General features: G+C 51.4%; 1 protein-coding gene across 1 annotated transcript in view; it reads left to right on the plus strand.

The window, feature by feature from the left end:
- The window catches only part of NUP210 (nucleoporin 210), a 100,574-nt gene that overhangs the window by 40,856 nt on the left and 32,264 nt on the right, over nt 1-27,454 (plus strand). Inside the window, exons 14-20 of the mRNA XM_060110319.1 lie at nt 8,456-8,601; nt 16,269-16,490; nt 18,471-18,644; nt 23,806-23,998; nt 24,505-24,611; nt 25,264-25,368; nt 25,454-25,555. Coding sequence (XP_059966302.1) covers nt 8,456-8,601; nt 16,269-16,490; nt 18,471-18,644; nt 23,806-23,998; nt 24,505-24,611; nt 25,264-25,368; nt 25,454-25,555 — 1,049 coding nt within the window. The remainder of the gene's footprint in view (nt 1-8,455; nt 8,602-16,268; nt 16,491-18,470; nt 18,645-23,805; nt 23,999-24,504; nt 24,612-25,263; nt 25,369-25,453; nt 25,556-27,454) is intronic.

Genomic DNA, 27,454 nt, shown 5'->3' on the forward strand with positions numbered 1-27,454 from the left:
CACACGTGCTCAGAATAGCACGATGCATCCCTCATGGCCCCACGTGGCCCCAGGAGTGTCGCCAGGCTCCTGGCTCCGCGTCCTCTTGCTCTGCATTTAAATGCAGGGAGTGCGGTCTGCCCTTCCTCGGGCCTTCCAAAAGGGGTCACATTGGGATCACTTTGCTGTGACGCTTCTTGCCCGGCAGCCTGAAACGTAGATGCTTTCTGATAAAGTTCGAGAATCTCCTAGCCACCCGCTGCTGGTTCTGGCTGCCAGAGCACGAGGCTGGGGTCCCAGCGTCACGGTGCCCAGGAGGGTCCCGCCCTGGGGGCGTGTGGCTTTCTCTGAGGCTCCAGTGTGGCAGCTGGTGCTGTGGGTGGAGGGGAGGCCCCGGGCCCCGCCGCAGGGCTGGGCTGGAGGTGGTGGTCCTCGCCTCCAGGCTGGCTGGGGGACTGGCAGGCTCTCTGGCCTCTGCCCTGACTCCTGGCCCTCCTCAGGCCGCCCACTTGCTCCCCGTACAGCCGTGTGGGGACGCGAGGCTCCTCTGCCCGTGAACTCACGCTGGGGCCCAAGTCTGCAGCTGTCCTGTCCATCTCATCCTCAGACAGGAGGTATCCTGGCTCAGGTCCCAGTCTCGATCCCCTCCTGGTGGCCGTGCTGCAGGGCGGAGACCAGCTGCCCATGTGCCCCGGGCCTCTGTCTGTCCTGCGGCTGTGGTCCTGTAAATGGTCCAACAGGTCTCCTCCGGTCAGTGACCTCGGATAACTTTATGATGTTGGGTGTTTTAAAACCCTCATGCTGTGGACTTCATGGAAAAGTGCCTGGAGGCTGGAGGAGCTCTGCTGAGTTTCCTTAACGACCCTGATGGCCATCTGGGCCAATGTCACCTTGGCGAAGTTACCTCGGCCAGTGGTCCTGAGGAGCCTGGAACAGTCCATACGAGCCTCCTTGTCAGCAGGGAGGCCTCAGTGAGGCCCTGCACTAACTATACTGACAATGCTAGCAATGCTAACTAGTACTAACTAGTGATGCTAACGAAGCTATGCTTACTAACTATGGTAATAAATAGTAACTACACTAACTATGCTAGCTATACCAACAATTCTAACTATACTAAAATACTAAGAAAAAAATTTAAGATAAAATGAGAAAAAGAACAAAGAAAATTTTTAAAAAAGAAAAAGAGTAGAGGAAAAATGAAAAAAATAAACAAAATGGGGGGGGCGGTGAGTGGAACAAGCCAACTCTGGGTCCAAGGCCATCAGGTCACCAAAGGCAGCTTCCTGGGCTATAAGGACCAAAAACCTGGGTCCATCAGGGACTTCTATAGGTTTTCTGTAAATACATTACAGTGGCACCTTATGAGGTCAGAGCAAGAAACTGACCAGTCACAGATGGGGATAAACTACAGTGGTTTTCTCACTGATTGGTCTCAAGACCCCTTTACTCTTAAAATAAAAGGACGTAAAGAGCTTTTTGTTTATGTGGGTTATTAGAGATTGATATATACTTTATTCGAAATTTAAACTGTAGGATAATTCAGTGCCTTTTCATTTCTAGTTTGAAAATGTGTAATAATTTTGGCTTTTAAAGACCTTATAATATCAACACTTGAAATGTTGAATTCCTTTTCCTTAAACTCTGGTCTCAAAATAATACTACAACTCAACTGACATCACGACACTATAGGAAAATGCTCTGTTGCATAAGACACGATAAGTACCTTTATTATTTTTGTTATTATGTCGAATACATAGTATTTGAAAACCTGGGATGTTGAGAGGTGATTCCAGACTTCCCCTTGTGGAGCTCACAATCCAACTAACCCACACAGAGGAAACAATTAGAATAGAATTTAAATAGGAATTCATTGGCCCCAAGTTTTCCTTTGTGCTATGTGTTTTTTTGAAAGAGCCTTACTGGCACAAGGATAGAGGCAAGAAAATAACAGGAGGAATATTTAGTCTCTTTGGGAGTTAAAGCAAGCTACTATTAAAGGGCTTTTAAAACAACCCAAAGACACCTACTTACCTACAAAGAATTGATGTTCTAATTACAAATGATTATTATCTATTCCAGCGGCTCACCGAGCAGTCCAATAAGATAAAGTGAACCGTTTTGCTGGTCTGGAAAATACTGGAGTCTGGAAACAATTGATCTAGGGATTAAAAGAGGAAAACACAAATGCCTTCTGTTTGCCTAGCTCTCTGCGATGATTCCTATAACAAGTAACTCAGCAAGGACCGCTTGGCTTGAGCAAAGCTAGACCTGGAATCCAAGTGTTCTCTGTGTGGTCCTTCCGGCTACACCTGTGGGCCATCCCTGTGCAATTAAAGAGCGATTCTTCACCAAAAAAAAAACGGGGGGGAATGCATTTACTATCAATTCTAAGAACTGTCGGCTCCAGGAAGTAATGCATATGAAGAAACTGCATGGAAGATAAGTAGAGACCTGGCCTGGGTGTGGAGGTACATTGCTAGCATCTGTAGAGCTGAGAGGAAGTTAGTTTTCATCTGATTTTCTCCAGTAAGATCAGGAGATTTCTCATCAGAAACCTTGGAGTCAAGCGTGGGCTTGATGTATTCAAAGTGTTGAAGGAAAAAAGCTGTCAACCAAGAATCCTATATCTGACAAAACTGTCCTTCAAAACTGAGGGAGAAATTTAGACTTTCCCAGATGAACCAAAGCTGAGCAACCTTTACCACCAGACCTGGCTGCAACAAGGGGCATCCTTCAGGTTGAAATGAAGGACAAAGCCCCATGAAGAAATTAAGTAAATACACAGATGATTAGAAAAGCTGGTGCTACTGTAACTTCAGTTGGTAGCTCCACTTTTTGTTCTCTACTTGATTTAAGAGACTAATGTATTTTTAAAACACAGTCTGTTTTTGGACACACGATGCATAAAGGTGTAATTCTGTGACATCAGTAACTGAAAGGGGGTGGGGTCAGAGCTGTACAGGAGCAGAGTTTTTATATGTTATTGAAGTTAAGCTGGTATAACTTGGCATTAGACCATTATAACTTTAGGATGTTAAATGTAATCCTATGGTAACCAGAAAGAAAATAGCCATAGAATATACACAATAGGAAATGAGAAGGGCAGTAGAATGATTCACTACAAAAAATCAGCTAAGAGCAAAAGAAGATGGCCATGCAGGAAATGAGGGACAAAAGAGCCAAAAGGCATACAGAAAACAAACACCAGAGTAAAAGAAATGTCTTTAGTAATTATTTTAACTGTAAATGGATTAAATTCTCTGAACAAAAGGCAGATTAGTAGAATGGATAAAAATGTATGATCCCGCCATGCTATCTATAAGAGACTCATTTTAGTTCCAAAGACACAAAAAAGTTGGGACTTCCCTGGTGGCGCAGTGGTTAAGAATCCACCTGCCAATGCAGGGGACATGGGTTCCAGCCCTGGTCCGGGAAGATCCCACATGCCGCGGAGCAACTAAGCCCGTGTGCCACAACTAGTGAGCCTGTGCTCTACAGCTCGCGAGCCACAACTACTGAAGCCTGTACGCCTAGAGCCTGTGCTCCTCAACAAGAGAAACCACTGCAGTGAGAAGCTTGCGCACTGCAATGAAGAGTAGCCCTGCTCGCCACAACTAGAGAAAGCCCACGCACAGCAATGAACGCCCAATGCAGCCAAAAATAAAAAATAAATTTAAAAAAAGACAAAATTTGAACATGAAAGGATTGAAAAAGACAGTCCATGCCATGCAAACAGTAACCATAAGAGAGCATGGTGGTTATACTAACATCACACAAATAGACTTTAAATCAGAAATTGTTACAAGAGACAAAGAAAACACTGTATATTCAGTACAGCTGGAAAATAAAACTGTAAACATTTTCACCCCTAATGACAGATCATCAAGATACATGAAGCGAAAATGGGCATAACTGAGGGAGAAATAGCCAGTTCTACATAAGAGTTGGAGCCTTCAATACCCCACTCTCAGGGGTGGATAGAACAACCACAGAGAGGATAAGTGAGGAAGTAGAGGACTTGAACAACACAGTGAACCAACCAGATCTAAGACACACGTGACCCTGCCCACCAACACAACACACAAGTGCACGTGGGGCCTTCTCCAGGACAGACCACGCGTGAGAGTACAACTTATGTCTTAGCAGATTTTCAAAGATAGATGTCATACAAGGTATCTTCTCCAACCACAGTGGGAGGACGTTAGAAATGAGTAACAGAGGAAAAGTGGGAAATAAACAAATTTGTGGAAATTACACAACACACTCAAAAGAACCTTGTACCAAAGAATAAGTCACAAGGGAAACGAGAAAATACTTAGAGATGAAGGCAAATGAAACAGGACATACCAAACTTAGCAGTGCTAAGAGGGTAATTTATAGTTATAAATGCTTACACTAAAAAACAAGATCACAGATCAATAACCTAACTTTATACAACTTGGGGAACTAAAAAAATAAGAACAAATTAAACCCCAAGCTAGCAGAAGGAAGCTGACAATAAAGATTAGAGCGGAGATAAAATAGAGAATAGGAAAGCAATAGAGGAAATCAACAAAACCCAAAGTGGGTGCTTTGGAAAGATTAGCAAAGTTGGCAGACTGTTAGCTAGACTGACTAAGAAAAAAAGAGGAGATGAACTATTAAAATAGAAGTGAACGTGGAGATGTTATCGGTGACTGGAGAAATAAAAAGGATTATGAACAATTGTACCCTAACGAATTGGACAACCTGGATAATACGACAAATTCCTAGAAATACCAAACCTGCCTAGATCGAGTCACAAAGAAATAGAAAATCTGGATAGACTCATTACTAGCAAGGTGACTGGATCAGTAATCAAAAGCTTCCTGACAAAGAAAATCCTTGGACCTGATGGCTTCCCAGGTGAATTAAAGAACTAACACTTATCCTTCTTCTAAAAAATTGGAGGGAACACTTCCTAACTCATTCTGTGAAGCTAGCATTATCCTGATACCAAAGCCATACAAAGATACTACAGGAAAAGTACAGACCAATATCCCTTATGCACATGGATGGACAAATCCTCAACAAAATACTAGCAAACTGCATTCAGCAGCGTATTAAAAGGATTAAACACCATGTACAGGTGGTATTTATTCCTGGAATGCACTGTTTCAGTAGTCTGAAACTGATGTGATACACCACATTAACAGAATGTAGGAAGAAAACCGCATGATTATCTCAATTGATGCAGAAAAATCAGTTGACCAATCTCAAAACATTTTTATGGTAAAATCATCCTACAAATGGGGAATAGAAGGAAACTACATGAACATAATAAAAGCCATATAAGAAAAACCCACAGCTAACATCATGCTCCATGGTGAATGGCTGAAAGCTTTTATTTACCCTAAGATCAGGAACAAGACAAGGTTGCCTGCTATCACCACTTCAACATAATACTGGAAGTCTAGCCAGAGCTATTAAGCAAGAAAAGGAAATGAAAGACCCAAAATAGGAAAGGCAGATGTAAACTTATCTGTTTGTAAATAACATGATCTTATATGTGAAAACCCTCAAGATTCCACCAAAAAAACTCTTAGGTGTAAAATGAATTCAGAAAAATAGCATTCATATGGAATCTCAAAGGATCCGGAATAGCAAAAACAATGCTGAAAAAAGAACAGACTTGGAGATCTCACTCTTCCCATTTTCAGGACTTATTACAAGTTACAGCAATCAAAACAGAGTGGCATTTGCACAGACTTACAGTCCAATGGAATAGAATAGAGAGCCCAGAAAATACTCTGTGTGATACTATAATGACAGATATATGTCCTTACACATTTGTGAAAACCCACAGTATGCACACCACCAAGAGGGAGCCCTAATATGAACTGTGGACTTCCGGTGACTGTGGTGTGTCAGTGTAGGAGCGTCAGTCGTAACAAGTGTACCACTTTGGGAGAAGATGTTGATAATGGGGGAGGCTGTGTATATATGAGGGTAGGGAGTATGTAGGACATCTCTGTGCCTTTCTCTTAATTTTTCTGTGAACCGAAAACTGCTCTAAAAAAGTCTTAAAAATAAAAGGCAACCTATGGAATGGAGAAAATATTTGCAAATCATATGTCTGATATGGGGTTCATACCTAGAATATGTGGGATTTCCCTGGTGGCTCAGTGGTTAACAATCTGCCTGCGAATGCAGGGAACATGGGTTCAATCCCTGGTCTGGGAAGATCCCACATGCCGTGGAGCAGCTAAGCCCATGCGTCACAACTACTGAGCCTGCAGTCTAGAGCCCATGAGCCACAACTCCTGAGCCCGTGTTCCACAACTACTGAAGCCCAGGCATCTAGAGCCGGTGCTTCGCAACAAGAGAAGCCACCGCAAGAAGCCCGCACACCACAACGAAGAGTAGCCCCCACTCGCCGCAACTAGAGAAAGCCCATGCGCAGCAACGAAGACCCAATGCAGCCATAAATAAATAAATAAATAAATAAATAAATTTATAGAATATATAAATAACTCCTACAAGTTGACAATAATAAATAACCTAATGAAAAAAATGGATGAAGGACTTGAATAGACATTGCTCTAAAGATGATATACAAATGGCCAACCAGTATATGAAAAGATCATCTCTAATCATGATATAAATTCAGCATCTCTAATCATGATACAAATTCAAATTAACACCACAGTGAGATACCACCTAAACCCCTTTAGGATGGCTCCTACCAAAAAGACAGAAAAAAAAACAAGTGTTGGTGCGGATGTGGAGATAGTAAAACCCTTGTGCTCTGTTGGTGGGAATGTAAAATGGTGCAGTCACTGTAGAAAACAGTATGGAGGGTCATGAAAAAATTAAACATGGGGGACTTCCCTGGTGGTCCAGTGATAAAGAATCTGCCTTCCAACACAGGCAACGCGAGTTCGATCCCTGGTCGGGGAACTAAGATCCCACATGCCCTGGGGCAACTAAGCCTGTGTGCAATGACTACTGAGCTTGCGGGCCTCTATGAGAGAGCGCGCATGCCACAAACTACAGAGCCCATGTGCCCTGGAGCCTGGTGCCACAACTAGAGAGAGAAAACCCACGTGCCACAACTAGAGAGAAGCCTGCATGCCGCAATGAAAGATCCCACGTGCCTCAACGAAGATCCTGTGTGCCAAAACTAAGACCTGATGCAGCCAAGAAAATAAAGAAAAAAACAGTAAACATGGAACCACTATATGATCCAGCAATCCCATTTCTGGGCATATACCCAAAATAATTGCAAGCAGAATCTTGATGAAATACTTGTATGTCCATGTTTATAGCAGCATTAATTCATATAGACAGAGAGTTGAATGGTGGTTGCCAGGGGCTGGAGGGGGTGAGGGATGGGAAGTTACATTTAATGGGTTCAGAGTTTCAGTTTTGCGAGATGAGGAGTGGTCTAGAGATGGGTTGTGGTTCACAACAGTGTGAATGTACCTAATGCCACTGAACTGGAAACGTTGTTGTTACCATGGTAAAAGTTTATGTTAATGTGTATTTTACCAGATTTTTTTTTTTTTTTTGCGGTACGCGGGCCTCTCACTGTTGTGGCCTCTCCCGTTGTGGAGCACAGGCTCTGGACGCGCAGGCTCAGCGGCCATGGCTCACGGGCCCAGCCGCTCCGTGGCATGTGGGATCTTCCTGGACCGGGGCACAAACCTGTGTCCCCTGCATCGGCAGGTGGACTCTCAACCACTGCGCCACCAGGGAAGCCCCAGAATTTTTTTTAATTAATAAAAGATGGAAAATATTTACCAAGGATTGGCAGGGATGATTCACAGCCACTAGAGGCAGCGTAAGTCCATCAGCCATTTTGGGAAAGGTAATTGGCGATAATGAGGGAAGCTGAGCACACACTCCCATTATCTGCACTCCCACTCCTCGGGGTTCACCCCTCCGAAGAGGTGAATACGTCCGCAAAGAAACACGCACACGCGCACAGCAATGTGACTCGTCGCAGCCCTGCGTGGTCCCTGTAGCGTGGAGAAACCGCTGTTTGTTCACACAGCAGCATAACGCACAAATGGGAATGGAAGATCCACAGCGTGCGAAACATAAGGTGGAATCTCACCGCCAGTGTTGAGTTGAAGAGGGTAGGTACCAAGGCGGTTCCCTTCGTATGAGTCCAGAGCCAGCAGAATTCAGCTGTGCTCTTAGAAGTCAGTGAACAGTGGTTTTCCTCTGGGGCGGGGCTCCTGACCAGAAGGGTCCACAGGAGATTCCAGGGGTCGTGTGCAGGTCACACTGTTTCTTGATCCTGGTCCTGGAAACAGAGCGTGTTCAGCTTGTGGGGGAAAAATCGTGAGTTGTGTGCTTACCATGTGTCATGTGCTCTTTGGTATGGGAACTATACTTAAAATGGTAAGTTAAAAAGATTCGTTTCAAGCCCAGAATGGAAGAGGGCCGTCAGCCTGTCCTGTCTTTCCCGAGGCAAGGTCTCAGTGACCTCGTGGTTCTCTTCTTGCAGGGAGGCTGCGGCCGGGGCCTGAGCACTGCAGCGGTGTCACGGTGAGGGCAGAGGCCCAGGGCTATACCGCACTCCTCGTGAGCTACAAACACGGCCACATCCACCTGAGCGCCCGCGTCACCATTGCCGCCTACCTGCCCCTCAAGGTGAGCCCCAGGCCCTGCCCTCCCCACCTTCCCTGATGCAAATTATCCATCTGCTCTGGTGAATGTGTGTTAAAACACTGATGGTTCAGAATAGCTTTGGGGACAGCTACAGAGGTGATTGTCAAGCTGAAATCAGGAGTACGGAGCAGGGGCAGGGCCTCCCTGGTGGCAGACAGTGAGTGCCGACAGCCTTGGGGATGAAATGATTCCCACAGGGATCCGCACAGAGGGGCTCCTGGTCCAGTAGAGACTCACCCTGCAGGGTCTCCACAGAACCCTGGGGTGGGGACATTGGCCCTGGCACGTGGTGCAGATTCTGGGGCCTGGGTCAGGTCTGGATGTGCCACTCACCTGATGCCAGGTAACCATCAGCGTCTGGGTCCCCCGTGCGTATCCGTGCAGAAGGCATTTAGCGTCTTCCTACTCAGAGCATGCTGCCTTTGTTTGACACCAACTCCCGACTTTTAATCCAGGTCCAACACCAACTCTGTGACTTTGGCTGATGTAATTTCCCTGGGCCTCAGTTTCCCTGCCTGTAAATGGGGTTAATAGAGCACCTGCCTCCCAGGGTTGAGCTGAGCTAATGAACCAAGTGGGCTGAGAACCGTCCCTAGGAGGTATTGAGCGCTCAGGAAGGGTTAGCTGTTACTGTGTGAACAAGGAAGACCTGGCCCTTCCTCCAGGGTGCGGCCAGGCAGCCTCCCTCGGGAGGCCCGGGGAGCGTGGGCCTGCCCCTCCTGTGGGGTGGGCCTCCCAGGCTGGGCCAGTCAGCACTTGCATTTCCCGGGCACCAGTCCCAGCCACTAGGATAGCTCTGGTCCCCTTGATTTAGGATGCATTTTCTTCTCCCCCTCAGCCATTAGAAGCAAGCTCAGTGACGTAAGAATTCTTCATCGCTGCACCCCTAGCCCTGGGCATACTGCCTGATACAGAGCAGACCACAACCAAGGGTTGTTTTGGATTTTTTATTGAGATATAATTGACATATAACCTTGTGTTAGTTTCCTTAGTACAACAGAGTGATTCAATATTTGTATCTATTGTGAAATGACCACCACAGTAAGTCTAGTTAACATCCATCACCACGCATTGTTACAAATTGTGTGTGTGTGATGAGAACTTTTAAGATCTACCCTCTTAGCTTTCAAATATGCAGCACAGTGTTATTAGCTATAGTCACCGTGCTGTACCTCACATCCCCAGGACTTACTTATTTTGTAATTGGAAGTTTGTACTTTTTGACCACTTTCACCCGTTTTGCCCCCAATTCCTGCCTCTGGCAGCCACCAGTCTGTTCTCTGTTTCTATGAGTTTGTGGTTTTTGTTTTTTTGTTTCTAGATTCCATTTATAAGTGAGATCATAAGGTATTTGTCTTTGTCTTGGTTTATTTCACTTAGTGTGATACCCTCAAGGTCCATCCATGTTGCAAATGGCAGAATTTCCTTCTTTTTATGGGTGAATAATATTCTATTATATCTATATCTGTATATCTCTATATATATATGTCACATCTTCTTTATTCATTCATCCATTAATGGGCATTTAAGTTGTTTCCATATCTTGGCTATTGTAAATCACGCTGCTATGAACATGGGGTACAGATTTCCTTTAAAGTAAGTGTTTTTCTTTCCTTTGGATAAATGCCCATAAGTATTTATGGGAATTGCTGGGTCATATGGTAGTTCTGGTTTTAATTTTTTGAGAAGAGTTGTTTAATTTAGAAGGAATGAGTGGGGAAATGTGTCCAGGGTTACCTAGCTAGGGCTGAATCCAAGGTCTCCTGATCCCCCAAACCAAAATATATATGAATACCTACTCATAGGTGCCGGTCCCTGCTCTAAACGTTAGGGGTACAACAGTGCAAAAAACCACACAGAGATCCTTTTCCTCATGAGCTGACATTGTAGCAGAGACAGAGGTAGAGACAGACAGTAAGTAAACTAATAAGTGATGTATTTTGTATATGCCACGGAAAAAGTAAAGGTTGAAGGGGTGATAGGGAGGGCAGAGAAAGGAAAGATGGCAGCATAAACTTGAAAGGTCAAGATCGTCTCACTGACCAGGACCCTGGAGGTGAGAGGGCTCGGGGAGCAGGGCTGAGAGAAAACTAAAGTCCCTAAGATGGCAGCAGTCATCCTGGGGAGGCCCTGCCACAGCCAGCCGTGTGACGGAGCCTGGGTAGGAGGTTCTTCAGGACCCCTCCTGGGTGCTTGTCCAGATGACCACATGGTCTGATTATCTGGGTGTTTGGTGGAGCATCAGGGGCCAACCCCTGAGCTCACTGTCCCAAGCTGGGATGTAAGGATGAAGATAAAGTGGACATGTCCCCAATAAAGGTGGCTTCCTGACTGGAGGAATTATAGGGGAAAGAACAGGATATGTGTCTCTTCTCTCATCTTTCTTGTGCCTTGATATCTGTTAAGAGTAGGTGTATTTGCAAGTAACAAAACGCAAAATAACAGTGGCTTAGTGAATAGAGAGTTTATTCCTCTTTCACATGAGAGGTTTCACACAGGTCTAGTGTGGCAGCTCTGTAGTCATCAGGGACCCAGGTTTCTGTCTTTCTACTTCATCATCCTAATGTGTGGATTTCATCCTCCAAGTTGCCTCATGCTCTAAAGTGGCTGCTGGAGCTGCAGCTATCACATCTGCATTCCATATAGCCAGAAGGGGAAAGAGCTCATCTCTCGGCCGAGTTAGCTTCCTGTAGTAGCCTTGTCAGAAGTCTAAAAGAGCAGCTTCCACCTGCACCTCATTGGCCGGAACTTAATCTGCTGGCCACAGCTAGCTGTAAGAGACTGGGGAATCATTTCAGCTGGGCAATTTACCACCCTAATAAAATGGAAGTTCTTTCTCTGAGGAAGAGAGGAGTGTGGAAACTGGAAAGGCAGCTAACAGTTCTTGTCCAGCCTGTGCTTGCCAGTTCACTCTGCAGACAGTCCCTGGTGCTTTGTTAGTACAAGGCTCAGGGTGCGGACACAGATCTAGGGAAATATCTCACCCTCTGTGCCCTGGGAGGCTGCCCATCTGTGAGGAATGCAGACGTGCAGACAAACACAGTGAGTGTAGTAGAGGTAATGAAGAGTCCCGTGGGCACAGGTCACCTGTGAACGCAGAAGCAGGAGAGTGTGAAGGCAGGAAGCTCAGCTGGTGGGGCACCGGAAGGAGTGTGCGTATCCCGGGGTGAGGCATGAGACTGTGGAGGCTCCCTGGGTCAGGTCGAGCGAGGGTTTAGATGCGTTAGGAGCTGGATGTTCTCCTGCAGCAGTGGGCAGCGGGTGAGGTCAGGGAAGGACAGTCACACCCATGAGACCCCTGCTGCTGGCGGGGAGGGTGAGTGGCCATGTCTTGGAAGCACATTGTAAGGACGCCCCCCACTGGCAGAAGAAAGACCCTCCCCAGATCTTTCAGGTGCCACTCGCCAGCCCCCCACCCCACCCCCTGGCCTGACTTACCTGTAACCTCTTCTGTCTAATTGGCCCGCAGACAGAGGGGGGCTGTCTTGCCGGTTCTCTAACTCCCTTCACGGCCAACACACCACTTCCTCTTCAGCCTGGTTGGCTGCAGCAGTTTGGGATACATTGTCACCCTACCTGCAGGTTACCCTTTGGGGACCTGGAGTGCCAGGGTCTGGGGTCCTCGCCTGGCTCCTTCATCCCGGTGATGTCAGCGTGGACTGTGCACCCTGGAGCCTCTGGGTCAGCCAGGTGCCGGGGTGGCAGGGGGGACTGTCACCTCTGACTGCCCCTCCCCTCCCCTCTCCTTTTCTCTGGATCCTGGACTGAGGCAGGTAGTCCATCTCCTGGAAACGCAGACTGCTAGTGCTAAGGGCCTCTTGATGACCAGACGCCCTCCTGTTTTGCAAACCAGGAAACTGAGTCCCTGAGAGAGAAGGTCTCAACTGCGATACGGGGCCCCTCCTCTCCTGCTTGGCTTGTTCTGGTATCTGCGTGTTGACACCCCCAGTACGACTTATCAGTGTCCTTCATTAGCCATGCTGATTATTAACCTACCTCCCTGGCACACGGTTCGGTGACACTTGTATGCCTGGATGGGAAGAGAATTACACAGCCAGGTGATAATTGATCATTCTCCAGCTTTAATTATAGGACATGTGGTACTTTTGCACAGTCTTTCCTATTGGGCTGGTCAGGAAAAAATCCTCCTGCAAGGTTTACAGTGACCTGCTTTGTCCATAGCAGAGCTGTTCTGGTTGTGGTGACGAGACGGGTGAGAGCAGGGCATCTGGAGTCGGAACAGACCCGGGCCCGCCGGCTGGGTGAACTTGGACGAGTTGCTTCTGCTTGCTGGGCTTCACTCTTTCCGTCTGCAAAATGGGGGTGACAGTTGACAGTAGTGGGGGCCATTTACTGAGCATATGCTACATGTGTGTTCAGGGCTCCCATTCATGCCCCCTTGAATCTGCTATAACCCATGAGGCAGGGTTCTCATTGTACCCATTTTATAGGACGGGAGACTGAGCCTTATAGACATTAACCTGCTTAAGGTCACACAGCTGAGTGACAGCTTCATTCTAGCTTTGGGGACAGAGAAGCAAATGCACTTAAGAACACACAGCAAGTGATGGCAGGTGGTGAGAGGGGCGGTCCAGCTGGGCAGGGAGGTAACAGGTGACAGGAGGTCCTGCCTTGGACGGGGGAGCCAAGAAGGCCTCCCTGAGGAGGAGGTTTGCGCAGAGGCCTGAGTGAAGCACGGGAGCAGGCCGTGCAGCTGTCTCGAGGAGGGAAGGGTGGTCCAGGGAGGAAGGGCCAAAGGCCCTCGTCATGTGCAGGAAAAGGGCCCTGTTGATGGTTTCTTTGGTGGGCATGTAGCAAGATAGAGTCTGTGGGGGGGCTCCTTGGAATTGTGTGTGTGTACACACCTGGGCACACGTGTTCAGGGAGGGATGCCTGGAGAGCTAACTGACAGCAAATTCAGAAAATTATTCATATTGAAAAAAAAAAGTCAAAAGGACAGAATTCTCACTGACAAGTGATGCCCTTTCTTTACTAAGGGTTTAGCACCCAACCAAGGGGACCTGAGCCCCACAGGCCTCGGCAGATCATCACCTTGCCCCGACCTGCCTCCATCCTCAAGGGTATGTGACAGCTTAAGGCTGTCACGCAGTGACATTCCCTCTCCATACGGAGGTGCATCTGGCTGGGGCACTGCTCCAGGTCCAGGACTGCGGTGACAGCTGAGTGGCTATCAGTCTGTACCTGCGAGGGCTTCAGGCTGTTGGCAGTTGGGGGAAGCAGCCCCCATGGGGGTGAGAGCATGGAAAGAGCTGAGCGGAGCATCAGGGGTCTGATGAGCAGGTCAGCAGAGATGACCACAGCAGCGGGCTGGCAAACACAGTGGGCCAAAATGGAGGGAACAGGGGAGGATGGCACTGGCTGGGTAGGGGAGGCTTTGGCTCAGCCCAGGCTCATGACATCCCCACAGGGTCTCTGCTGCAGAGGGTCTGAGATGGGTCGTTGTGTGCCCTGATCTGCACGAACACTCACAGGGCTTTAAGGGGTCCAGGTGAGTAGGGCTTGGGGGAGCTGGGCCTGGAGGTAACTGTCAAGTATTCTGTGTGTTCTGGGCATTAAGCTGTCAAGGACTCCCTTGATGTGGGTTCCTGGTAACGTCCACGTGCCTAAGACACTGGCGATTCTGAACGAGAAGTCACTCTGCCTTTGTGGACTCGGGTCTCATGCAGGCACAGCTTCTGTGTGTGCCCGTCTGTGCCCACTGCAGACATTGCTAATCAATCCTGGCTGCCTTTATTGCCAAGCACTGATTCAGCCTCAGGAGCACAGATCCCCACCCCCATAGCCATTACCAGCCAATCAGAGTTGGACCTTGGAGCTAACAGGTGTTTGCAACTCTTGGCCTAGAAGATACTGGGAATCACAAGAGGTTAAGGTCAGTTAGTCCAGGAAGAGGGGATTGATGCAGGTTTGGTCTTCTCAGCATTGAGATGATCAACCTGTCACAGGTAGAATCATTTGTTTCCATTTCTTCTCAGTTTTAGGGTTTGCTTTTTTTTTTTTTTTTCCAGTACACGGGCCTCTCACTGTTGTGGCCTCTCCCGTTGCGGAGCACAGGCTCCGGACGTGCAGGCTCAGCGGCCATGGCTCACGGGCCCAGCTGCTCTGTGGCACGTGGGATCTTCCCGGACCGGGGCACGAACCCGTGTCCCCTGCATCGGCAGGTGGACTCTCAACCACTGTGCCACCAGGGAAGCCCTAGGGTTTGCTTTTTTTAACCTTATTTTTTGTCTAAGTTGTTTATGTGGTTCCCAAGTTAAACCTGTATTCAAAGTACACCCAGAAGCCTCACTTCCATCCCTTCCCTGCCTCTTGTCAAAAACTATTTTGATTAGTTTCCATTTTACAGTTTCAGTGTCTCTTTTTGCAAAAGTCAGCAAGAACTGTTATATGTTCTTATGCCCTGCCCGTTCCTCTCTTACTCAAAGGTAGTATGCTAGATATCCTGTTCTGCGCCTTGCTTCTTTGGAACATAAAGAAAATAACCTGTAAATCTCTCCACATCCACATGGGAAGATCTTTGTTTGACATTCCATCCTATGGATAGACCACAGTTTACCTAACTAGGCCCCTGCTGATGGGTGTTTGTGCTGTTTCCAAGCTTTTACTCTTAAAGATAATACTGTAATGCATAGCTCTGTGTGTATATTTTATATATTCGTGGAGGCATATCTTCGGAGTCCATTCCTAGAAGGAATGTTGCTTGGACAAGGGATAAATATGACTGTCATTTTAGTAGATATTGCTAAATTTCCCTCTGTTGGGGTTGTGCCATTTTCCTGCGGGATAGAACCCGTTTCTCAATAATACTGTTTTTGAAAATTGCTGAGAGAATAGATCTTAAAAGTTCTTATCGCAAGAAGAAAAAATTGTAACTTTGTGTGGGGACAGATGTTGACTAGACTTATCGTGGTGGTCATTTTGCAATATACACCAATATCAAAACACTATGTTGGGGCCTCCCTGGTGGCGCAAGTGGTTGAGAGTCCGCCTGCCGATGCAGGGGATACGGGTTCGTGCCCCGGTCTGGGAGGATCCCATGTGCCGCGGAGCGGCTGGGCCCGTGAGCCATGGCCGCTGAGCCTGCGCGTCCGGAGCCTGCACGTCCGGAGCCTGTGCTCCGCAACGGGGGAGGCCACAACAGTGAGAGGCCCGCATACCGCAAAAAAAAAAAAACAAAAAACACTATGTTGTACTAATGAAACTAATATAATGTTATATGTCAATTATATCTCAAAAAACAAGTTAATTAATTTTATAAAAGAGTACGTGTTTCCCTGCAGACTCACCAGTAGTGTGTGTGCTCAGACTGTTGGATTTTTGCTAATCAGATGGCAGAGAACTAGTATCACAGTGTAGTTGTAATTTACTCTTAAAAATATTTCAGTTTGTCTGTAAGGTCTTTCATTTCTCATGTGGTTGAGATCGCGCTGCAGATACAAGAGGAAACAGACATGCCTTTCCTTTAATGAGCCTGTAGGCCAGTTGGGGAGACAGACGCCCAAACAGATCATTTCCTGGCAGGACAACGAGCACCAAGTAAAGCAAGGACCAGAGAGTGAGCCACCCCAGCCCTGGCAGGCTCGCCTCTCCCAGGGAGACGTTGACTCTTCCCCTCTTTTCTCCCACAGGCTGTGGACCCCTCCTCTGTCGCCTTGGTGACCCTCGGCTCCTCAAAAGAGATGCTTTTCGAGGGGGGTCCCAGACCCTGGGTCCTGGAGCCTTCCAAGTTCTTCCGCAACGTCACCTCTGAGGACATGGACAGCGTCAGTCTGGCTCTCTTTGGGCCCCCTGCCTCCCGGAGTCACCAGCAACACTGGATCCTTGTGACCTGCCAGGTCTTGGGCGAGCAGGTGAGCAGGCGGCCACTCCCAGACCCACCTTGCCCAGAGCGAGGGATGGAAAGTCACGTCCCCCAAGCACCCCGCTGTGCCTCGCAGCATTATTTTATCTAACTCCTCGAGGCAACCCTGAGAGACAGCCGTGGCTGTTGTACCCATTTCACAGACAGGCAGACTGAGGATCAGGTTGGTGGGGTGATTGAGTGAGCACCATCTGGGCCTAGTGGGGTGCGGCAGTTGGGACCGCGCTACACGCTGGCAAGTCCTGCCTCTCTTTCCACACCTGGGGCGATCTCTTGCTCCAGGGCGTCAGCACTCCCCACTGTCAAGTCCGGGTGGGATGAGATCGGGCTGGCAAAGTCGGAGGCCTCCAGGGTCAGGCAAGTATCAATATTATAAATGAGTGAGACTGCAGACCCAGGGTGGGCAGATCTTTTCGGTGTTTCAGGATGAGCCGAGAATCCCAATATTTTTTTCTGTGAAATCTTTTTTTTAGATTGAAATATAGTTGATTTACAATAGTATATTAACTTCAGGTGTATGAAGCGTCTTGATTTTTTTTTTTTTTAAAGCTGAAAACCAAAAAAATTAGCCTGGGTGGACTGAGCACAATGCATCTGTGATCCCTGCAGGGCCGGCATCAGCTGGATAGGGCAGCAGCTCGCCCCTCCGTTCCCCTGTGCCTGGCAGTCCCGGGCTCAGTCCCAGGGTGTAACCCTCCATTCCCAGGGTGCCAGGAAACAGAAAGCAAGGGGTGAGGAGGCCAGCGTGAATCAAGAAAGATAGGAGAGAGCCCATTTCTTGGGGGAAGTGAAGAACACCTTTCTGTGTTTGTTTACTAGTACAAAGCATGTCAGTTGATGTTAACGCGCGCGCGCACACACACACACACCCACTCACCCACCCAGGCACCCTCATGAAGCCGGCCACACCGAGACTGGCTTGGTGTGAGCAGAAAAGATGCACAGTGAGAGGCCCAGTTCCACTGGCTTCATTGTTTTTTTTTTTTTTACAAAATCAATTGAAGAATAAGAAAAATAAAGACATAATAATAAATACCACAACAAGAATAAACTTAGTCAAAAATTAACGTAGAGAACTTTCTTATCCCTGGCTTGGCTCAGTCATAGGTATCCCCCTCAGACGGTAGGGGTTGGACCCTCAGCAGGGTCTCCCTGAGAGCCCCCTACCCTGGTGCTCTGGGGTTGCTTCCTGGGGTGTTGGGGGTCACCAAGGACACTGCCCTCTGTCCTGCCTCGTGGTCAGGAGGCTGAGGGGCTTCTGGACCGGACTGTTCTGGCGTGTGAAAGTGAGTGTCACTGAGAGGCCGGGGGCCGCTCCCTCAGGACCGGCCGTGAGCCGTGTTGCTCTTAAAACGCGGCCCGGGCTTGACTTCTGAGGTCCCAGCTCTGAAAGCAAACATAAATCTCCGTGTCTTTTCTTGCACCTTTAATTTCCGTCTTTGCAGCCTCCAACTGAGCTTCTCTAAGAGCCGAAAGGAGGGCAGGGCTGTGGCTCCAGCACCTGCTCACCGGCCCCGCCCTCTGTACCCCTTAGCTGGTCCCTCCCCAAGGGGCTCAGTCCATCAGACACACTCTCCAGCGCCTGCACCTTGATGTGATGGGTGTCTTCAAGTCACTATGGATTCCTCATTCAAAACGCACAAGCTTGTCAAGTTGCTCATCAGCCTTGGGGTCTTCGTAGGGTTCCGGGAAGCTGCACGGTGTTCCCCCGACCCACCTCTTCCTCGGGCCCAGGAGCAGGCAGTGGTTCTGTTCCGTTAGTAGAGGTCGCCAGGGCCCCTGTCGGAAGGTCTCTTGCGTGTTGAGGGAGCTCTCTCCTGGGCGTGTGTCGCTGGACCGTTGTAACCCGCTTGGGATGTGGGCATCACCACCATCCCAGTTCTGCAGAAGAGCACACTGAGGCCCAGGGGCTCCCAGTGGAGCAGGGACTCAGACTTGGGGTGTCTGACAGCTGCTTCTGCTCCTCCAGGTCATCGCCCTCACGGTGGGGAACAGGCCCAGCATCACGAACCCCTTCCCGGCGCTGGAGCCCGCTGTGGTGAAGTTCGTGTGTGCGCCGCCCTCCAGGCTCACCCTGGTGCCCGTCTACGCCAGCCCCCAGCTGGACCTGTCCTGCCCGCTGCTGCAGCAGAACAAGCAGGTGGTGAGTGGCCTTCTGGGGGGCGGCGTGGGTAGGCCAGGCGACGCCCGGTGCTGCCCCCTCAGCCCTACACTCTCCTTGTCCCGTGGGCACTTGTCTGCGTGCGACACGTGGGGCCCGGGACCTGGAGGGGTGGGGCATCCCCTGCGTCGCAGCTGCTGGTGGCAGCGCCCGGACTCTGCCGCCTGTCTGCGCGGGCACTTGGCGGTCGGTCTGTACAGATCTCTTCGCTTTCCTCTGTGGCTCGAGGCTGTTAAGGTGGGGCTCTTGTCTCGAGGCGGGAGCTGCAGAGGGAGTGGCTGGCTGTAGCCTTCTCCACAGTGCGGGGGCTGGCGCTGTGTTTCCAAGGTCACTGCGAGCAGAGGGAAGAAAGTCACTGGGGTCCCTGAGAGCAGGGATGGGAGGTGACAGCAGTCCAGCCTCCACCCCTGAGACCCTCGAGACCGGACAGCTGGACGTGGAGGATCTGGAGGCCCCCTGGTCAGGGTCAGGGTCAGGCATGCACACGCCCTGCTGCCGGCTGCGGCCCTTCTCGGAAGGGAGCCAGGCTTGTTTCTTCTCATCTCTCAGCATACGTTTGTTGGATCTCACCCCCTGTGCCGGGCACATGTCAGGTTCTGGAACGCAGAGTAGCCAGGGCAGGCGAGGCTTGGGCCTCGGAGCCGACAGGAGGCCCACAGCAGACGTGGTGGATGGGCGGGTGGGAAGCCCTGTGGAGACAGGGGACCTCAGACTATAGGGAAAGGCCCCTGTGAGGAGGGCACACAGGCTCACGCCCGTGCTCGGGGTGCCAGCCAAGAGGGGCCAAGCTCAGGGTGCCCCAGGCAGGTGAAACAGCAAGTGCAAAGGCCCCGGGGCCAGCCCAGGGTCTCTGCATCCCTGCTGCCCACACAGTGATCAGAGCCACTGTGTGTGTCTTGTTCCTCGTCCCTGAGGGCTGGACCCGCAGGCAGAACCTACGTCTGTCCAGCTCCAAGTCCCGTGCCTCCTCGGCAGCCCTGCAGATGCTTCTCTCCCAGCCCTAGCCTGCAGTCAGCCCTGGGGCGTGTCCAGCTGCCTGCCTGGGGCAGTGAGATTGGGAGTCGGTTCCTGCTGCTGTTTGGTCAAGTTGCATCCCTTTGAAGCTCTAGGGGAGGCGCCAGACTCCAGGGCCTGGGACCATCTGGCCCATGCCTCTGGGCCTCCTGTCCTTGTGAGCTTAGTTCAGCTTTTCTCCCGCTGCTCTGGCGATCGTGGGGGGCTTCACTGACCCCTCAGCTCTGAGGCATGTGAGCCCCTCCGCTGGTCCCGTGAGGACTGGGGCCTCGATGGCACTGGTTAAAGTGAGGAGTCTGTGTGTGCGGCTCAGGGCCCTCTCCCCTGCCCCGCGGACCTGCAGGGAGCATCCTCCTGCCGGAGGAGACCCGGGCCCAGGGCCCCTCCGCCGGCTCGTTGCCATGGTGCCGCATCCTCCCCGTCCCAGGCCTGGGTGTGCATGTCATGGAGCGGCTGATCGTCTTCCCTAAGGTGAGAATCTGTGTGTGTTCAGGAAAAGACGTTGGGGGCTATTGAGATGAATGTCCCGAAAGTTTTACAGTTTAAATCACTTTTATGTACTCAACAAATTAGCCCTTGTGGAAAGAAAGACATCATGTAAGTCTGGGTGCTTGGAAGACCCGGCTTGCTGGGTCCACCGTGCGTGTGCCGGGGAGCCGGATTCAGGCCCGGCCTGAATCCCACCCGCTGTGCAGCCGCCTCCTTTGAGCGATGACAGTGACATCCAGAGTTACTGTGGGGGATAGCGGGACTGGACGTAGGGAGTCAGAGCGGGACCCGCAGGCCCTGAGACCACCCGTCACCTTCCCCCCGCGATCAGTGCTCGGATGCTGGGACAGTCCCGCGTTCTGGCTTGCTGTCCCCTGGCTGGAATTGTTTCCCTCCCGAACCCGCAGCTCTTGATTCACACGTTACTTTCTCGGGGTGGGGGGCCTTCCTCAGCCTTAGACCTTACCTGAAGGTCCCCACTCAGCATTTCCTACACGGTTCCCTTCTCCCCCTCCCTGCCCCCAAGCACCTCCCATCAACTAATGCTGTAGAATTTACGCACAGGCAGACCTCGGAGACAGCGTGGGTTCGGTTCCAGACCCTGCAGTACAGTGCGACTATCGCAATAAAACAAGTCTCAGGAACTTTTTGGTTTCCCAGGGCATACAAAAGCTACATTTATATTATCCTATAGTCTATTAAGTGTGCAATAGTGTTATGGCTCAAGAAACAACGTACAGACCTTAATTAAAAAGGACTTTATAGCTAAAATACGCTAACCGACCTCTGAGCCTTCAGTGAGTCATGGCAGTAACTTCAAAGGTCCCCGATCACAGACACCCTAACAAGTACATGTATTGATGATGAAAACGTCTGAACTATTGCGAGAATTACCAGAACGTGACCCAGAGACATGAAGTGAACTAATGCTGTTGGGAAAATGGCACTGACCGAATCTCTCGACACACGGTTGCCACAAACCTTCAGGTTGTAAAAACGAGGGATCTGCGAAGCGCAACATCTCTGAGCTGTGCCTGTACTCATTTTCATCTTTGTGAGTCTCTCTCTCTCAGGGCCCAGCTCGTGGTGGGAGCTCAGTGCATGGTGGATGGATGAGTGATCCAGGGACCCCTCCCCAACCCCCCGCCCCCTGCCCTTATTCTGTAGACTCACGTGCCTGGTGCTGAGGACAGGGCGAGGGGGATGGTCAGGTCTGAACAGCGGGTGCTCCTCCAAAGCCCCCCTCAGCTCCAGCCTGTTCAACCCCAGGCTGGCCAAACCTTCTCAATTTCAAAGGAAAAAACAGTCAGATCCACGTGCCTCTTTCCTGCCCTTAAACATGGGCTACTGGCTGAAGGAGCGGAGTCTGGCCATCTGTCGGCTGTGACCTTCGGGGTCAGCCCAGGGTTGTCTCTTGGCTGAAAGATGTCGGTCCGGCAGTGAGTGCAGCTCTGCATTGGCTCTCATGTGTCGTAGATCTTTGCTCAAACACAGAATTGCCTTGTGATCCATCCGTGCTGGGATTCCAGAGCCGCAAGCCAGTCAGGCGTGGCCCCTGAGATTTATGGTCTTACCAGGGGACCCTGAGGAAGATATCTTTGCCACACATCCTGGTGCAAATCAGTTTCACTTTATATGTCTCCAAAGCCAGAGGCTGCCCAGGACATGTTTGCAGAGTTGGTCACTAGCGAGGCCAGGCACTAAAACGGGGTTGACCTGTCGGAGTGACAAAGTGGGACTGCACTCCGGCCTGACCCCAGTCCTCTGAGCTGGGCATCAGCCGTGCAGCTCACGGCCAGAAGGTGACAGGCTGGGGCTTGAATGGAGCTGCCTCCTGACTCGTGTGCTGGGGAGAGGCTGCACAGCGTCTGGCGAGGCCTGTGGGCTTTAAAATCAGACCGGAGAGTTCCACCCCTAAACCTGTGTGACCTTGGGCAAGCAACTTAACATCTCTGAGCCTCAGCCTCCCCGTTTGGGGATGATGCTCTTGCCATTGGCAGGACCAGTGAACCTGCAAGCATGATTGATGCTTTGTTCACGTCCCCCCCTACTCCCCACTCCGCCCCGGGGAGGAGGAGGAAGGGAAGAACGTTAGTTTTCCGCCCCGGGTCGCATCTGGGGGACACAGTGGGGCCTCTAGAATGCGCACCTTGTTCTCCCCGGCCACAGTCACAGCTCCCGGCTTGCGTCCACAGTGGTTGTAAACTCCTTTGCATTCCCCGGTGATTATGCTGACCTGCATTTAGAATTTGGGACCTGCTTTGGTCTAGAGTTGTCCGGGGGCGAGGGAGGTGGGAGTTGGCTGACTGCGTCGGGCGGGCCAGGTGGGCTCGGCGGCAGTACCGACCCCCCTGCACAGTAAGGGCTCACACCTTGCTCACGCAGTGTGCGCATCGCAGGGGGCTGGGGGCCCCACTTTGTCGTTACCTTCCTTCCAAGACTTGGGCGGTGGAGCGGCCCCCAAGTTGAATGCGGGCGGAGAAGCAGAGCTGGCAGATCATGTTCTGACCATTCAAGCTTCTGCCCCCGAACTGTCACGAGTCACTTGTCACATTTCACTGGCCAAAGCAAGTGATGCCCTCACTCCTGACTGCAAGGGCCAGAGAAGCCCAGTCCTTCCTCTTGGACCCGTGCCTGGTGAAGTATGGATACTGCTGAGCTCAGGTTCCTGCCTGAGTGACACGAGCCAGGCCCCTTAAAATGCTCTCACGCGACCCTTATTTAAAACAGAGCGCTGGAAGGAGGATCTCGTACAATTCCCACTTCACGTGGAGAAACTCCAGAAAGTGGGTGGCTTGCCTGGGCGGAGGTGGGCTTGAGTCCGCGCTGTGGGAGCCAGGCGTCCATTCGGGCTGGGAGGGCGGGGTGAACCACGGTCTGGGGGAATGAGGCCGCTCCCCCACGGGCCCTGGGGGGCAGAGCTGCTCAGCTGCGCGCAGCAGGAGGTGGGCTTTGGAGTGGAACCCGAGGGGCCTGCCGCTCAGCCGCCGAGGACCTCCGTCCCTTCCCGCCCCCGGGACCCGTCCTCACCCTCAGTGGGTGGGTGGCAGCCCCCATCACCAGGCTGGTCAAGGCCAGCTGAGAACTCGGCTCTGAAAGCTTTGCCATCCCAGCAGCTCTGGGACAGTTTGGGGTGTAATTGGCGTTCCTGTTGAACCACGAGGGGGGGCGTCCTGGAGGGGCTGAGGTGGGGCATGGGGCGGGGGGAGGTGGCAGGGTTTGGAGAGGGGAGGGCTGAGCGGAGCAGGGTCCCCCAGCCTCGGCACTGCTGACATTTGGGGCCAGGTCCTCCCTTCTTGGGGGGCTGCCCAGTGCACCCTGGGGTGTTGAGCAGCACCCCAACCTCTACGCACTAGATGCCAGTTGCTCCCCCTGCAGTGTGACAACCAAAAATGCTTCCAGACCCCGCCAAGGCCCCCGTTGAGGACCACGGACTGGAGCAGGAGGCCAGGTTGCATAGGGCTGGGGGGCACCTTGCTGGCTGGTAGTAGTGACCATCCGTTCGTGACTTGCCCCCCACTGGCTCACCGGGACCCCTACGAGCTTACAAGGCAGCCGGCAGGTCCGCTGCACCGTGTGGTCAGGGGCGGCCCCGCCCAGGACGGGGTGCAGCCTAGCGGGTGACCTCGGCTTCTTGCAGGTTCCGGTCTCCAGCCATCGCAACCCCCTGCTGGACCTGGCCGCCTATGACCAGCAGGGCCGCAGGTTCGACAATTTCAGCTCGCTGAGCGTCCAGTGGGAGTCCACCAGGCCATCGCTGGCCAGCATCGAGCTGGACCCGCCCTTACAGCTGGTGTCCCGGGACGATGGGAGCGGCCAAAAGAAGTTGCACGGTGAGCCGGGTGGTGAGCGGTGGCCCCAGACAGATGAGCCGCGTGCCAAGAGGGGCCGGCAGCTGTGGGTGGAGGGCTGGGACCCCCTCTGTCCGGGACTAAAGCTCAGGGAGCTTCGGGACTCTCCTTTAATCCTCACACGTCTGTGACGTAGGAATGGCCTGTCTGTGTGGGAGATGGGGAGACAGCTCGGGGACACAGCAGCTGAGTCTCAAACCCCAGGTTGTGCACAGACCGGCCTGGCACCAAGGCCCTGTGACGCTGCCATCACAGACCCCTCGACGGCCAGGAGCTGAGCCATCTCCTCCAGCTCCTCTAAGCTGCCCCGGGAACCTTGCTCAGGGCACGTTAACTCTTATGGTGCACACAGTGTAAACGAAGCCCATCACCTATTTTTAGGGCTGTGGGAGATTTAAAGCTACAAATTAGACAGAGGGAAGGAGGGGCCGCCTCACAGATGCAGCAGTGGGGCCCAAACCCGACGCCGCTTTCTCTCCCGCACTCAGGTTTGCAGGCCATTTCAGTTCACCAGGCCTCGGGCACCACGGCCATCTCTGCCACTGCCACTGGCTACCAGCAGTCCCACCTGGACATGGCCAGAGTGAAGCAGCCGGTACTGACCAGGGCCCTGGGGGGGCGGGGAGCCCTCCTGCTTCTCTTGTGCTGTGCCCGGCGTCCCAGGGTCCTGAGCCCCTCGCTGGGCTGCACCCTGGTCACCCACCACTCCCTGATCAGGGGTGCCTCCTCATCGGGCTTCCTGCCTCAGTCTCCCCCGCTGCACACCCTGCACGCAGGCAACAGGGGGATCCAGCTGAAAGGCAGAGGGGCCTCGCCACATGCCGTCTCTGGCGCACGCCTCGGGGGCCCTCAGGCCTTCGGGCCACAGCCTCTTCCCCGCCGCGGCCCAACTTACGGCCCCAGCTGAGTGTGCCCAGCTGGTTCAGCCCCATCCCCTAAGCCCGCAGCTCCCACTGCCTGCAACGCCGTCCCGCTTTCCTGGGGTGCGTGTGAGTCGTCCACCCCGGGAGCCTGGCAGGTGGGATGGGGCGCCCACCTGGGCATGACTCCGGGAGGCCTCGCAGGGCTGTGGTCTCAAAGCACGATGGGTGTTACTGGGCTCGTGTCCCCGCCATAACGAGGTTCCGGATGGGGGGGTGTGCCAGCCCCTGGGGCCACTCATCCTGCTCTTCGGGGGGAGGCCGTGGGCTGGCCTGAGGTGGCCCCCAGCCCCCCTGGGTCTGACAGTGCGGGCTTTGCCCCTTCAGCACCATCCCCTCATGCCCGTGTCGGCCTCCATCGAACTCATGCTGGTGGAGGACGTGAGGGTCAGTCCAGAAGAGGTGGCCATCTACAACCACCCGGGCGTGCAGGTACAGCCTCCCCCCTGCTCCAGTACCTGGGCGTGACCCCTGGGGGACCCCATGCCTCTGACACCAACCTGGCCCCTCCCAACAGGCAGAGCTGCATGTCCGAGAAGGCTCTGGCTACTTCTTCCTTAACACCAGCAGCGCAGATGTGGTCAAGGTGGCCTATCAGGAAGCCCTGGGCATTGCCACGGTGAGTGTGGGCCCTGCCCCTGCCTTCCTCTTCGTTTTAGTGAACAGATTGCTGTAGAAGCTGGCACTTAATCTCGGCTGGTGTGTTGAGCAGAGTCTTCAGATTCTCTGATTCACTGTGAAACTCACGAGCTACCTTTGTGGTTTGTATTCCATCTCCACAAACTACCCACACTGTAGTTACATAATAATAATAATAATTTAATTTAATGATTAATTAATTTTAATAATTATATAATTATTATTATTACCTAGTAACAATATTTTCATCTTAATTGGTTTCCTTTCAATTAAGATGAAAATATTATTACATAAGTGCCAGTATAAGAACCATAAGGAAATTGCCTTAAAAGATGTATCAGCTTTTTCTGTTTCTCCATGTTCCTTTCCTGACCCTCTCCCTAGCTGGGCCCATGGTGTGGAAGAATTGAGCATTCTGCTCTTTTCAGTGCTTTTATTCTAAGGGTTTTTTTCTCCGTGTTGCTATGTAGGCTGGCTGATTATTTTCTCACAGTCATTTGTACTCAGCCATTCTCTCCTTGTAGAGCATTTAGGGTGTTTAATTTTTTTTATTTTTAACGAATCGCCCTATAATTATGACAAAGAGTAAACGCAAACAGGCACCAACGTCCTAAATGTCTGCATATTGGCGCAGTGAGTTATTATTCTGTCGTGAAAACTGAACTTTCTTTAAAAGGAAACTCTGACCACTGAGTGTGAGTGTCAAACCACTGCTGTGAGTCGCAATTGCAGGCAGCCAAGAACCAACAGACCGTGACACCCATGCGGTGTCCTGAAATTGCAGCTCTGCTGTGGCCTTTGGGTTGCTCAGAGCCTAAGACATGCTTTCCCCTGGTGAAGGCTGGTTGCCAGGTGTTGGAGGAGTTTTCCAGTCATCCCAGCACCGAGCGAGACTTTGTCCTGGACTCGAGAGGCGGGGGCATTCCGTGCTTGATGCATGGTGGGGGTTCCTGTGGTGCAGCCAGGGAAGCCAGGGGAGAGCCATCTTGCCATCCTGCCGCCCGCACTTGCTTTCAGCACTGCCCGTCCGTGCGGGGGAGCCCTCACCACTGGCGAGAGCACAAAACACGCATTCCAGGGACTTAGCCTTCGCAGAGACCTGGTTCCACAGTCTCCTTTCAGAAATACAGCCCGGCTGCCTTGCCCATGGTTGTGCAATAAATGTGTGTCCTAGCCGGGAATCAGGAGTATGTCACCTCACTCTCTGCAGGGTTTCCAGCCATAACTCCCCACTGGTCCCTTTCTCTGACTTTTTGTTTTGCATCTGTTGACTGTCTGGATACAGTGGCCACAACATGAGTTGTCTCTGAAGTGGGACAGGTGTAGAGTAAGTGAGGCAAATGAGCGGGGTGTGAGGAACATACTGGGAAGAGCGGGGCTAACCGGCACCAGATGCTTAGCTTCAGCGTCGGAGGCTAATAGGGCGTGGTGGGGGCTGCGGTAAACTAGACGGCAGAGACTATAGCTAAGGGACAGCTGCCCCGCACCCTCGCCAACTTTTACTATTTTTAATATCAGTTTTATTGGGGTATCTTTCACATACCATACAATTCACCCATTTAATGTCACAATTCAGTGGTTTTTAGTATATTCATAGATGCAGGCAACCATCACCACAGTTAGTTTTAGGTTTTTTATCACCTCAAAAAAACCCCAAATACCTCAGTAATCACCTCCCTATTCTTACACACACACACATAGGAAAGGGTATTGGATTTTGTCAAATGCTTTTTCTGTGTCTCTTAAAATAATTTTTTTGTTTGTTTTTTATTCTATTGATATGATGTGTTACATTAATTGGCTTTCAGATATTAAACTAACTTTGCATTCTGGGATAAACCCTGCTTGATCATGATATATAATTCTTTTTACATGTAAC

The sequence above is a fragment of the Mesoplodon densirostris genome, chromosome 10, assembly GCF_025265405.1.
Source record: "Mesoplodon densirostris isolate mMesDen1 chromosome 10, mMesDen1 primary haplotype, whole genome shotgun sequence".
Lineage (NCBI taxonomy): Eukaryota > Metazoa > Chordata > Mammalia > Artiodactyla > Ziphiidae > Mesoplodon > Mesoplodon densirostris.